This window comes from Diadema setosum, chromosome 19 (assembly GCF_964275005.1).
Source record: "Diadema setosum chromosome 19, eeDiaSeto1, whole genome shotgun sequence".
NCBI classification, from domain to species: Eukaryota; Metazoa; Echinodermata; class Echinoidea; order Diadematoida; family Diadematidae; genus Diadema; species Diadema setosum.
In genome coordinates this window covers 440,696-453,713 of record NC_092703.1, presented here as the reverse complement: position 1 = coordinate 453,713, position 13,018 = coordinate 440,696, and the positions used below count along the sequence as shown (strand labels likewise).

The 13,018-nt window shown below is 38.7% G+C and overlaps 1 protein-coding gene across 2 annotated transcripts; it reads left to right on the top strand.

Moving 5' to 3' along the window:
* Nucleotides 1–169: 169 nt before the first annotated feature.
* LOC140242686 (cilia- and flagella-associated protein 298-like) lies at nucleotides 170–12,683 on the top strand. 2 transcript variants are annotated; one of them, XM_072322446.1, is made up of 8 exons: nucleotides 170–330; nucleotides 2,985–3,170; nucleotides 3,672–3,839; nucleotides 5,286–5,353; nucleotides 5,854–6,012; nucleotides 6,934–7,065; nucleotides 8,124–8,219; nucleotides 11,930–12,683. In XM_072322446.1, the coding sequence occupies exons 2-8, from the start codon at nucleotides 3,032–3,034 to the stop codon at nucleotides 12,038–12,040; spliced, it is 873 nt and encodes a 290-aa protein (XP_072178547.1). In that variant the 5' UTR covers nucleotides 170–330; nucleotides 2,985–3,031; the 3' UTR covers nucleotides 12,041–12,683. The 2 variants fall into 2 exon arrangements, with proteins under 2 accessions (XP_072178547.1, XP_072178548.1); XM_072322447.1 differs by lacking the exon at nucleotides 170–330 and adding an exon at nucleotides 937–963.
* The last annotated feature ends 335 nt before the right edge of the window (nucleotides 12,684–13,018 follow it).

The following is a 13,018-nucleotide window of genomic DNA, read 5'->3' as shown; positions in this document are numbered from 1 at the left end:
TCTGTCAGCTTTAAATTGGCAAAGTATTTTGGCAAGACATTTTGTTTTTTTTTTTTGTATCGTTTTTTAGCAGATCTTTAAAGTACTAGCTAACTTCAGTTAAGCTCGGGATTGATTCGCGATTCAAGCTTCCGTGGAAACGCTGCGCGCTACGCTACGAGTTGTCATGTTACGGTGCATTCACATGTATTTTATCTCTAAAATCTAGGCCTCTTATGTCCCTCGACCGCCGAATGAGCTGAGGTACTAGGTGCAGTGACCTGTGTTCTGATTTTACGAAGCCGAAGGGAGAAAGTTGCGGGGCTGCATCCCTAAATCAGTAAATATCATGTAAGTATCAGACACAGCTGTACTAGTCACAGTAACGTTAGTTTACAGTCAATTGAATTAGCAGTGCAGTGTCACAGCGCACCGCACCAAGCCAACGGGCTGTAGTAGTGGTCACCACAAATATAAATAGGTAGATTGATCAAGCCTATTCACAACCCACGCGTAGCTTTATAGCCAGTTGCGCGCACATTACATGCCGCCATTTTGATTAGTCTTTTGTTACGTCACGGCTTGCGATGAGCAGGGGGAGGTAAAAAAGAAGAAAAAAAAGTCAGCGTAGGCCTGCGCTATGCTGCAACTCCGCAAACCCTGTTCTGCGCACGCTAGCCGTGACGTAACAAAAGACTAACCAAAATGGCGGAGATCGCGTGCGCTGGCTATGCTTTCATACCCCACTTGATCATTCTACCTATATAGTTCTGTGGTGGTCACCGACACCGGTCCCGCTACAGCGGCGCGGAATTTCAATTAGTATCGATAGCAACACGTTCGTTTCGGCCCGGGGGTTAACAGCAGAACGCTAACCGTTAGAACCAAGCCGGGCCGGTCTCCGGCTTCGCGCTTCCACAGCTCTTGGATCTTGGATGAGTAACCAGCTAGACCTCCTTAACATCTCCTGTGGAGTTTTAACTGGTATGACTGGAGGTTGCGTAGAGGATGGACTTTCAGAAAAAGGATGAGAAGGAAGGGTCCTCATCAAAAAGAGCGGGGCCGCGGGGAGCTGCTGAGTGTAACCAGTGCAGTAACAGACTAACACTAACACTACTAACAGCGCCCTGGCCCCGACTACTTGTAAATTATGTAATTTAGTGAAGTAATCAACACAAGTGCATTGCAATGCTCGCAATTCAGTAAACAACTCATCGTTTTTAAACAAAACTTGGATTCGCAACGAAAAGCCACATGTAATAGGGTCCTACCATATTTGCCATAGATTGTTGAATGTTATACAACCCAGGCAACAATGTATCCCTCACTACCTCCGAAAACAAGATTAATCGTCATCATCTTTGTTTTGAGACCATCTCCACGAGATGCGGATCCGCCATTTTGAACAAATCACATAAATAAAGTGATCTGAGCATGCGCGAATGAATATTCATTTCAATTCTCAGCGAGCCGTCCTGGTTTTTTTTTTTCCCCACACGCATTTGTGTATTAAATAATATTATAATATGTGCTACGTTTTATCCATACCCGATCAACAGCAAGGCTGATAGCGCATGCGCTTTGTAAAGGTGTACTGTAAGTTGTACTATGATACAAAGTGCGGATTGGACTAAAACCTCGGATAAAATCTGTCACTAGGCTCTTAAAACAGATCGTATTGTAAATCAATTTCTGCGCCTCTGATTGTAAGTATCTTATCTAACAGTATGGCTGCGAATTTCAGAGTAAAACCCTGTATTTTGGTCTCTGGTCACCAAAATACTAAGCCATATCAGGTGGTACATCATCAATAGCCATAGGGCTGCAATGCGACCCTGACTCGGTACGGGTTGGGGTCGCTGGTGCGGTTAGTTTGAACCTAAAAATGGGGTCCTTTTGGGAAATGGTGGAATAGAAGATGGAGCCAAGTTGTTCCATGCTTTTGAGTTTTACAGTGCGTGGAAAAAAGAAAACTTATAGACATCAGATGAAGTTTGATCTATCACAAACTATTTGGTATGTCCCCTTCTTTCTCTTGTGAACTTGTTTCTGAGTCACTTATGCTATTGTACTCTATATCCAGGTGGCCATGGAGGATCTTGTACAGACATGTGAGTCGATGTGCCTCTCGTCTGTCTTTCAGAGGGATCGAAGATGTGTCACACATCTTCACACAAAGCTAAAGCTATGAAAAAAAGGCAAACCCTGACCTAGCACTAGCAGTGATATACAATTTGTATATACAGGTATGGTATTACCGGACAGCATGGTAATTCCAGACATGCACATTTTTGCGTACTGATGACATTCAGTACACGTATCTACACGCGAGACTTCGTAGATAAGCCTCACAGAACATCGTGTGGACCAAAATCACAAAAAAAAAAAAAAAAAAAATGCGACATAAAAATGTAAAAAAGCGAAGAAATTCACATTTTGGTACTTTCGGTGTAGGTAAATATTAGTAATCCCAATTGCAGCTCCAAGGAAGCTATATTGGGATGCAAATTGTGTCATTTTCATGCCAATGCATGGAGGTGCCAAAGACAGAGTGTCAAGGTTGTGCATGGCTCTCCTACATTGTATGTACCATAAAAGCGAGGGTGTCATGTGCAACTACAAGTAAACATTGGTCCCTTTCTACAGTATGCGGAACCCTAACTATACACAGCCCAGTCGCTGTACGTAGGTACGTCGCACAGCGTACTTACAGCGTTTGGTCGGGCTAGCGGAACCCAGGACAGGTTGCATCTACAGGATGAAGGGCAGTGCAACCTCTCTGATTGAAATGAATGTCTTGAGAGTCAAAGCTATTTTTTTTTTTTTTTTTTTTTTTTGGGGGGGGGGGTTCAAGGCTCAATGGCTATCCCCAATTCCACCCCTCCCCCCCCCCCATTCCATGGCCCATGTAATGTATGATCTTATGTATTCTTCTTTTTTTGTATTACTATTCATGACCAGTGCTCACTCTCAGTTTCCTCCCAAATCTCTACATGTTTCCACAGAAAATCAAGAATCAGGAGAGGGTGACACCATAGTGAATAACACCAAGATGGTGAAGCTACACATAAAAAAGGGAGAAGAGAGTCAGTTTATGTATGAGACAACGGTTCAGATGCCTGTTGAAGATGTCATGAAAGAACTCCTGGAAATCTACAATGGCAGACTCAAGGTTGAGAGAATTTGCTCAGGTAAAATGTCTATTTTATCAATCTTGAAGTCAACAGATTGATGTAGGAATGTATTTATTTATATTGAAAGTGGGGTAATACTCCTAGTGTTTCAGATGTCAAATGATGAATGAAACAAAATACTTCTAGGTAATTGTAAACCAGGGTGTGCTTTGAAGGGCCATTGAATACTGCAGCAGGTCATCTTATGCAGATCCATTCTGTGATCTAATTTTTTTTCTTGATGGTATCTATTAAACTAGAAACCAAACTCTATCATAATGGTAATAGCTTATTGATTTAATCTTGTCAAACCATAGATACCTTCTAGTATGTAGGAAAAGACCTTTATGGCCAGCATACTCAAGTTATTTCATGTTCATGCTAGATAGTGATTACATTCCAAATATCCTGTATTTTTTTTTTATTTCAAAGGTTTTACAGCAATATGGTACAGTACTTCAAATAGTAACATTATCATTTGTCACACTAACATAATCTTTGCTTGTCTCAACTTTTCAGAAATTGGTGAACTTGCTGAACATGGAACATCCCTTCCTCCAAACATGCAGGGATTGACTGATGACCAGATCCAAGACCTTAAGTTGGTAGATGAATGGGGGCAAAAGTGTGAGCCAAGTGGTGGTGCTATTGACTGCAAAGATCCTATTGGGAGACGGAATGGCAAAGGTAATCAAGCTGTGATCTACTTACTTTTATGTTGCATAATTACCTCCGCCAAGGAAGGAGGTAATGTGTTCATCAGCTTTGGTTGGCTTTTCTGTTTGCAAAATAACTCCAAATGTTGTTTACTGATTTGAATGAAACTTGCAGGAAAAGTTGATTAATGACGCAAGGAATAGATAATTAAATTTTGGTAGTGATGCTGGAATTTTCGTCGATTAAGGATATTTGATCATTTGGCAGATAGGGTCAATGAACTTGGGAGTTCAAGCTGTGCCTATTTGAGATTTGTATACGCGCTCTATATTGCATGCTCTGCTGGGGCAAGGCATCGCGTAGCTGGAAGCTGATGACATAAACAAAAGACTTCTATACATAAATTGCCTTTGTCTACAGTCAAAAGGAATTTTGTTTGGGAGCATTGAAGGTTCTCAGAGAATTGCAGAAGGAACAGGCTTCAAGGAATGGTATATACTGTAGTATTGGTGGAGATGAGAATTGAGCTTTTAACTTTTTGTGAGATACTAAGAAACCACTTTATGGAATGTCACAGAGCATACCAGTATGGTATGCTCTGTAACATTAAAGAGGAATTCAAAGTTTATATGAAGATAGTCAGTTTTGAAATGATAAGTAAATTTATATTCTAGTTTATGCAGGAAATCATAGTTTTTGGTTATTTCTCACTGACTAAAGTTTTAGGGATAGCAAGTTTTTGGTACAAATGTATTTTATAACTTCCTTATCAATTCCTGGGAAAAAAAAATGAGTTGTGATCTTTATTTCTTATGTAGTTTATTGATTTCCAATTTTCTTATGTATTTCCATGTTTGTTCAACTTTTTTAGCTGTGTATAGTATGTCTATGTGTGAGAGGGTGTGTGTTGTATTTGTTGTACACTATTTTGCAAAGTTCTGATACTTTCTAAAAGTATCTACTTAAAAGAAAAGTTTCTGATTTTGTCCATAGGTTTGTACACAGTCATATGTAGAAATAATGAAGTTTCAGTGGTATGTGTTCAGTTTTAACAATTTGACGCCCTTACCGTAGGTCCGATTGCCATGAATTTGGTGTCAAAACATGCAGGAAGGATCACAGAAAAAAAGGTTGTGGTATTTTGTTTCGAAATATTAAAGCGTTAGGAAGCACTGACAAAAATTGGACAGGGGAAAGCCATAATATCCCCCCCCCCCCCCCCCCCCGTAGTGTTAGGGTTAAAAGACCTTCACATGCATTTTACAGAATTATATTGACTAACTTCAGTCTTGTTTATTGTGACTTATTTGAATGATTTGGGGATTACGTCTCACCAGTGCAGCTATTTTCCTTGTGGATTTTTTTTTTATTTACACACATTGAACTTGTTATTACTTGATTAATTTTTGCATGCTGCATGAAGATGACGCTATTATATGTAGTCCACCATATTTCTTTTGATTCATGTTATTTCAGCCCCAAATGAGAAGATGAAGGAAGTTCTTACCAAGACAGTAAGCGAAGCAAAGAAGATTATATCCAAAGTAAGTAATTTCTGTAATGTATGATGTGATACAATTTGTATTCCTTTGTGTGATTATATGAGCAACCCTTTGGTCTCACAAATGAGCATACCACGCATCACCCTCTGTATTAATTTTGTACCCTAAAAATTATTCTGCAGTCCACAAAGATACTAGTCTCCACAGATATATAGTACATTTCTGGTTTTGAGAGTTAGTGACGCCAGTGACATATAAACAAATTTGATTTTAGATTATATTAAATATTTTGTAGATAAAACTTGAGGCAGCATACAGCATTAGTGATGTGTCATTTTAATCTTTCTCCCCAATATAGGCTGTTAAATGTGTATACAATACTGTAGCTCCAGTTATCATTTTCTCAATTCTGTATTCACTGTATCATTTCTTCTTTGCTTTCATCATCGTGGTATGGTTTAACTAGGTTGCTGCAAGTCGGTCTAAATGATACATACCAAGGCAGACTTTTGATCATTTGATGAAATCTGTTATATCTACAGAACCAGGTGTCTGCTAATGTCTGTGTCACAGCACCAATGGTAAAAGATGCCTTGGATCAGCTTCGGGGTGCTGTCACTATTGTCTATCCTATGGGACTACCACCACATGACCCTATCAGGATGGAATTTGAGGGTCTAGAAGAACTGGAAGGTACACAGGTAAGATCTCTTTAACCCATTCCATACTGAATTCTGAAATGCCCATAGACTTAATACGCAGGTCACTAGGTTCCCGCACAGACCGGGTTAATACTCAACTTGCAATGTGAAGCCTAAGTAGGATTTGGCCATACCACAGTCTACACTTTGTTTTCATTGATTCTGTGAACACAGATGAGAGTCCTTGTGAATTCCATAGGATTATTGTATTAAAAGTGTTTTGATTTCCTTTGAAATAATGGTATTTTTACAATTCCATTCTTAGCTTTCAACACTTTATTCTTTGGTTCATTGCATCTTTGCCATGTGGCTATAGATTTTTCCATATTTAGTTACTAAACATTCACTGACATGGCATATAGAAAAAAGTATGTTTTGTGATATGGAATATTTGGTAGTTTTGCTGAGCCAAGGAATTTGTACCACTTGGGACTTGATATCCAACTCCTGGTGTTTGAAGTCTAAGTGGAGTCAGAATCTCACATTTAAAAAGCATTTCTGCATTCTTACAAGACCCATTCGTTACTGTAATTGGTTAGAAGCATTCTCTAACTTCTGTAGTGAGAATAAACAGATGAATAGAATTATAGACTGTCAGGCTGCCGAGGACGGTGGGCAGAAGAAACGGAGGCAGGGTCACTGTAGAACATGACCCTCATGTTGTACAAGACACACACAAAAAAGAAGGAATCTTTACTATGTTCAGTGGTATAAACATAATATCTATTACTGCAGCAAAAAAAAAAGATGCCAGGCCTGATAAACTGTCATCACTCATTTTAATTATGAAAACTGTGTTTACTTTGTACTGTGTTTAAGTGTGCATTACAGTAGTCTGCATCCTGAGTTTGTAGAGTTTAATACTGGTATATACATTGTACAATGAAAGCTCTAAATTCAATCTTTGTTCCATGTGTCTAGGCATCACTCTCTGTTCTAGAGGAGTCCAATGCCTCACTGTGGTTTTCTGGCAAAGAAATGCACCGAGGCAAGAAGCTCTGTGACTACCTGGGAAAGAATGAAAAGACAAAAATCATTGCCAAACTACAAAAGGTAAGTACTAGATATAGTGTGGCAGATATTGATGACTTGGTGTATATACAACCAGTAGTACTGGGATTGAATAGAGACAATTTTTTAAACTTCAATCACCATCTTGTTTTCAGAGTAGAAATGAATGTCTCGTTTAATTACAAAGCTACAGTGTAGTTGCTAAGACTGGTAGAGAGAAAAGAAAAAAAATGTTAAGAGTAAGCTTGATTGTCATATAGGCTTGAAGATTAACATGATCATCATTGGTGTACTACTGGAGATAGATTATTACTGGTAATTTACAAATTACAAAGTCATCATGCAAGTGAAGACCATTTATTACATTTTCACTGATATCACTTGAAAAGCTGATTATGCCATGCACTTGAGGCTACATATTTAGCTGTATGTTTGGTGTGTAGCTCTTTCTAAGGTGTGTGGTAGCTCTGTGTTAGGTGTGTGGTGACTCTGTGTTAGGTGTGTGGTGACTCTGTGTTAGGTGTATGGTCACTCTGTGTTAGGTGTGTGGTAGCTTTGTGTTAGGTGTGTGGTAGCTCTGTGCTAGGTGTGTGGTGGCTCTGTGTTAGGTATGTGGTGGCTCTGTGTTAGGTGTGTGGTGGCTCTGTGTTAGGTGTGTGGTAGCTTTGTGTTAGGTGTGTGGTGTCTCTGTGTTAGGTGTGTGGTCGCTCTGTGTTAGGTGTGTGGTGACTCTGTGTTAGGTGTGTGGTGACTCTGTGTTAGGTGTGTGGTGACTCTGTGTTAGGTGTGTTGTCGCTCTGTGTTAGGTGTGTGGTGGCTCTGTGTTGGATGAGTGGCTCTCGTCTGTGAGGTATGTGGCTCTATTTTAGGTGTGTGGGCAAGTTTTGCAATTTTGAATTATTACCTTCCCGTTAGGGATGAATTTATTGGTTTGGTTGTTTTGTTGTTATTCACAGTTGGTCAGATTGATCTAATATCAGTTGTAGTTATCTCGGTCCATGTTTCTTGTGAATAAATGTCATGATGTGAGATAGGTATACAACCTGATGATACAGAGGTTAGTATTGCATCACATTTTCATTGTTTATTTAATGTGACAGAAAGGCCAGGGGGCCCCAGGGAGGGAACCAGTTTTCAATGAGGATGAAAGGAAACAGATGATGCTCCATGCTTACCGTAAACAGGAAGAATGGAAGGTAAGGAGGTCGTACCTCTTTCTTTCTTGAGTTTTACTTTCCCACCTTAGACCCACATACTGGCCAGCCAGGGCCCCGTTTCATAAAAAGTTGACACGATAGCAACTCCTGCTGGAATGGCAATTGTCATGGTAACAACAAGAATCCAGCCTCCTGTCATTCCAGCAAGAGTTGCTATCCTAACATCTTTTATGAAATGGGGTCCAGGATAAATAGTATCACATTGCATAGTGTACACACTGCTTGAAGATTATAACAAAGTTGTGTGCTTTCATTTATCAATAAACATGCAAAGTCCTAATGCCACAAACTTGTGTAAAGCTACTCCTACAGCTGTATGTGTACTTCTAACTGATAATCTTTCATACAGAGAAGCTTTTGTCACCTTGCACCTCAAAACCATTAAAAAGTCTCCCTGGTTGATTTGTGGGTGAGATCTAAAATACAAATTTTGCATCAACAAGGCACATGTTTAATGTCTTCTGGAAAAATCATTTAGCTGTCTGAATCTGATAAAGTTTAGAATAATAAAGGCCACCCCATCAGGTTCATACCTAACAATAAAGTCCTTTTTGGCAGGGTAGCATACATTATGTATGTGGAGGTTAGATTTCTGTCACTTATTTCAGTGTTCAGTGTTTTGATCTTAGGTATTCAAGGTCATGATTGGTATCTAAGTCATGTGTGGATTGTAATCCTTTGTTCCCCAGACTGCTACAGCAAAACTTTTTTTGATTGATACTCACAAAGGAAATTAGAGATTGAAAAAAAAAAAAAATTGAAAAAGAATTGAAAGAATAGGTACAGTGAAACCCCGTTATTACGAGGTCCGTGGGACCGGCGATATTACCTCGTTATAACCGGTACCTCGTTATAACCGTACACATCAAAAACAAAGAAAAACATAAGCACAAAATCATACCCGTCAATCAAATTTATAAGAACATCCTTTGCGTTGTTATTACACAATTATGGATCGTTATTATTGAGACAATAAAGGGAAATTATTTGTGAATTGATACATGAAAAAGACGGAAAAGTGGGGGTTGAAATGCGTTAATTCTTTATTTTTCTTCCAAAAATCTCTTCTCATAATAGTTCACATTAAGTTTTTGAGAAGTAGGCCTACTCGGCAAGATCATGATTCGTGATTCTTTCTACACCTATCTCTTCCTCTTGTATCGAACCATTCTGAAAGAATTTTTTTTTTTTTCGTTTTGTGAAATACAGTGAACATCGTAAAATGACAATTAACAAAATCATATTGTATAGAATACGTTTGTTAAGTTTTTCTAAACACCAGCGCAAAATGAGTAACATACGTGCGTTGTTTATCGTAACTTACGAGGTATGTTACGCTGTTGGTGCCCAGCGGGAATGCGATGATTTCATGAATCATTTCCGCTGTAATCCTATACAATGTATGATCGTTGCGTTCGAAGGGATTAAAAAAAATTCGTTCTTTATTTTCTTCCAAAAATCTTTTCGCGTTTTGTACACCCGTTCTTGAAAAATACGCGACAAGGTTGAATTTGGAATGTTGTGATCATTTTGCGCAAATCTGTACCTCATAGACCATTCTGAAAGAAAGAAATTCTTCATTGTGAAATGCAGTTTTAAATGATAATGAACAAACGCAGATCTATTCAAACTGTTAAATGCGTTTGTTTCTTTTTCTGAACACCAACTCAATTAAGTAGATGAACATGCGCTATTCAACTATTTTTACGCTACTGTCACTCGGCGGGATTGCGATGATTTTATTAATTATTTCGGTTTTAATCATACACACTCATATCTATGTAATCATTTGTTATTCAACTATTTTTACGCTACTGTCACTCGGCGGGATTGCGATGATTTCATTAATTATTTCGGTTTTAATCATACACACTCATATCTATATAATCATTTGTTACATGATAATGAACTATCCCAGATCTATTCAAACTGTTAAATGTGTTTGTTTCTTTTTCCAAACAAGGACTCAAGTAGATTAACATGCGCTGTTCAACTATCAGTACGTGACTATTTTTACGCTACTGTCACTCGGCGGGATTGCGATTTCGGTTTTAATCATGCACACTCATATTTATATAATCATTTGTTACATGATAATGAACAAACGCAGATCTATTCAAACTGTTAAATGCGTTTGTTTCTTTTTCTGAACACCAACTCAATGAAGTAGATTAACATGCGATATTCAACTATTTTTACGCTTCTGTCGCCCAGCGGGATTGCTATTTCATTAATTATTTCGGCTTTAATCATTATACATTCATAATAGTTACTTGCCAGCAAAACAACTGAAAGTCGGAACTAGAAATGGAAAGGGTATAATGATGAGTTGCACACGCATTTCAATATTATTGTCCATTCTGGCCACGAGTGTTGCTACATGAAAAGTCTTTGAATGCGTTATATTTTTTTTTTTCTCTCGTTGCGCTGTGGTCTGACCTATCACGCACGCGTATATCTCGCGAAAAACAAAATCGAATGATTTTATTCAATAACTTAGTAGGAACATCGGAAGGTGTTTCTGTGTCTTATAGCGTGGTTAAGAAGAAAACATGAACTACGTGTACTCTGCAAAACGGGAAAGAGACATGGACAGCGTGAATTCGGTTTTCAATGTTCCGTTTGTCGCGTGTTTGAAAGCGGCAAGTCAGGAAATGGAACCTCGCAAAAAAGAAAATGGAATGATTATGATATGTTATGTGGTTTAACATGGAAAGAACGGTAGGCCCTACTCGGTTATTCGTCCCTGATAATGGATGGTCAAGAAGGATAACGGTGGGACTGAAACATGTTTGTTTCCGAGTCTTCATGCTTCAGATAGTACATGTAGATATCGAGACGGGACGGGCACTTGTGCAGTGCGTTACTGCGTTCTATACACATACGTAAAACGGAGATCGTAAAAGTGAAATCGCTTTTCAATGTATCGTTCGTGGCGTGATTGAAAGCGGCAGGTCAAGAAATGGAACCTCGTTATATCCGATCAAATTACTTATGTTTTTCTTTATCATGATGCACCGAAATTGTCCTCGTTATAACCGGAATCTCGTTATAACCGAACTCGTTATAACCGGTTCGTTCTGCCATAGGTTTACACGCAAAGGAAAACGGGACCGACGCTATCACCTCGTTATAAGCGGTTCCTCGTTATAACCGAACTCGTTATAACGGGGTTTCACTGTATAAGGGCAAATAGAATTGAACAAAAATGAAAGTGATGATGATTCAGAAATCTGCCATAACTTGTGTAATATTTGTAATTTTTTTGTTATCATTGTGACCTATCGGCCCAATCATAACATCTACTTCTGTGACCGTACTATTATGTCATTTGCATACACTGTACACCCTTTGTTTTGTTTGTAAAGAAGGACAAAACTTTAAATTTATCTCCTAGCATGACTACATGTCCCCTATCTTAGATGCAGTGTAAGAGTGCCTCATCGTGTGTAATTCCATAAAAGATATTAAGTTAATATTTGTGAAAAGGAATAAAGAATAAGGGCAGTTATATTCATCAAAAAGAGTTATTTTGACAGTTTCTGTAAGCACAACATCATTTGCTATTATTTTTGTTAGTGTTTAGGTTATAAAAGTGTTGACTGAAGTTCACCAAGAGATTGTGATTTATCTTGATTCACTGCATCTTAACATTCAAATATCATCTGTCAATTACTTGCACTGACTAGAAAATGGAAGAAGACAGTGAGGATGTGTACCTGAACTCTGCCTGGGCAGATTCTGGCCAGCTTAAGAAGCAGCTACAAGGCATGAACAACGTCAAGTGGGGACCACGGTGATACCTAGGATGTGGACCATGAACAAGCCTGGAGAAGGGAGGGTCCATTCACAGGATTCAGTGATACTGATTTTTTCATGGTCGTGTATGACTTGTTTGAACATACAGAAATTACAAGATCATTGGTAAAGACAAGCTGTTGAACCAGAGAAAGTGCTGATAAGGCTGTTAAGTGCTTCACAAGTCATAAGGTGTAGGTCTGTGTCATTACTTCATGTATCTGTTAATGCTGTTTACTGGTTTTGATGCAATTATCACACATTTGGACCCTGTAGCACTCCTAGAGGTATCTAGCCTTCCGAAAAGGTTCTCTCATTCGTGTTAGAGTAACAGCAGTGATTAAAGTAAGCCAAAAACTGAGATCATCAGTGTGATAACCTTGTGAGATCTGATTATTACTGTTATTATTAGTTAAAAGCTAGGATAAAATGGTTAATGCAACACAGCACTCCTATGATGTGATTTAGCCCCTGAATTATTTGGTAAAATTGATCAATGCAATGGAATTGCTTGATTCCTCCGTAGGCAGAAATTTAAAAATTTAGATTTAGTTTCCAACCATTCTCACCCTAGGGCCTGCCTCTTGCTGCTGGCTAGTCATTGTGATGATCCCCTGCTTACTTCTTTTACATTTACTACAGCAAGAGGGTGTTGGACAAAGGCTGAGAGGTATTTTGAAATATCTACCCCCAACAAAGCAGTACATTTCACTCCATTTTGCATGGATGTAGACTATTGCTTTAAGAATGAGAGTAAATTGCCGAGTAGGTGTTATGAACTTGACAAAAAAAACACATTTGCACACTCTACACTGCAGCAGTGAGTTCAGTAATTGATTGGTGTGTCTTGATGATTAACCCGTTGAAGACGGTTTGATTTTGTTACAACACGCATTTCCCATAGACGTTTGCCCGTCCTCAACGGGTTAAGCTACAAAGCTAACATGGGGTTTTGAGCTTTAATACTGACACACCTTAAT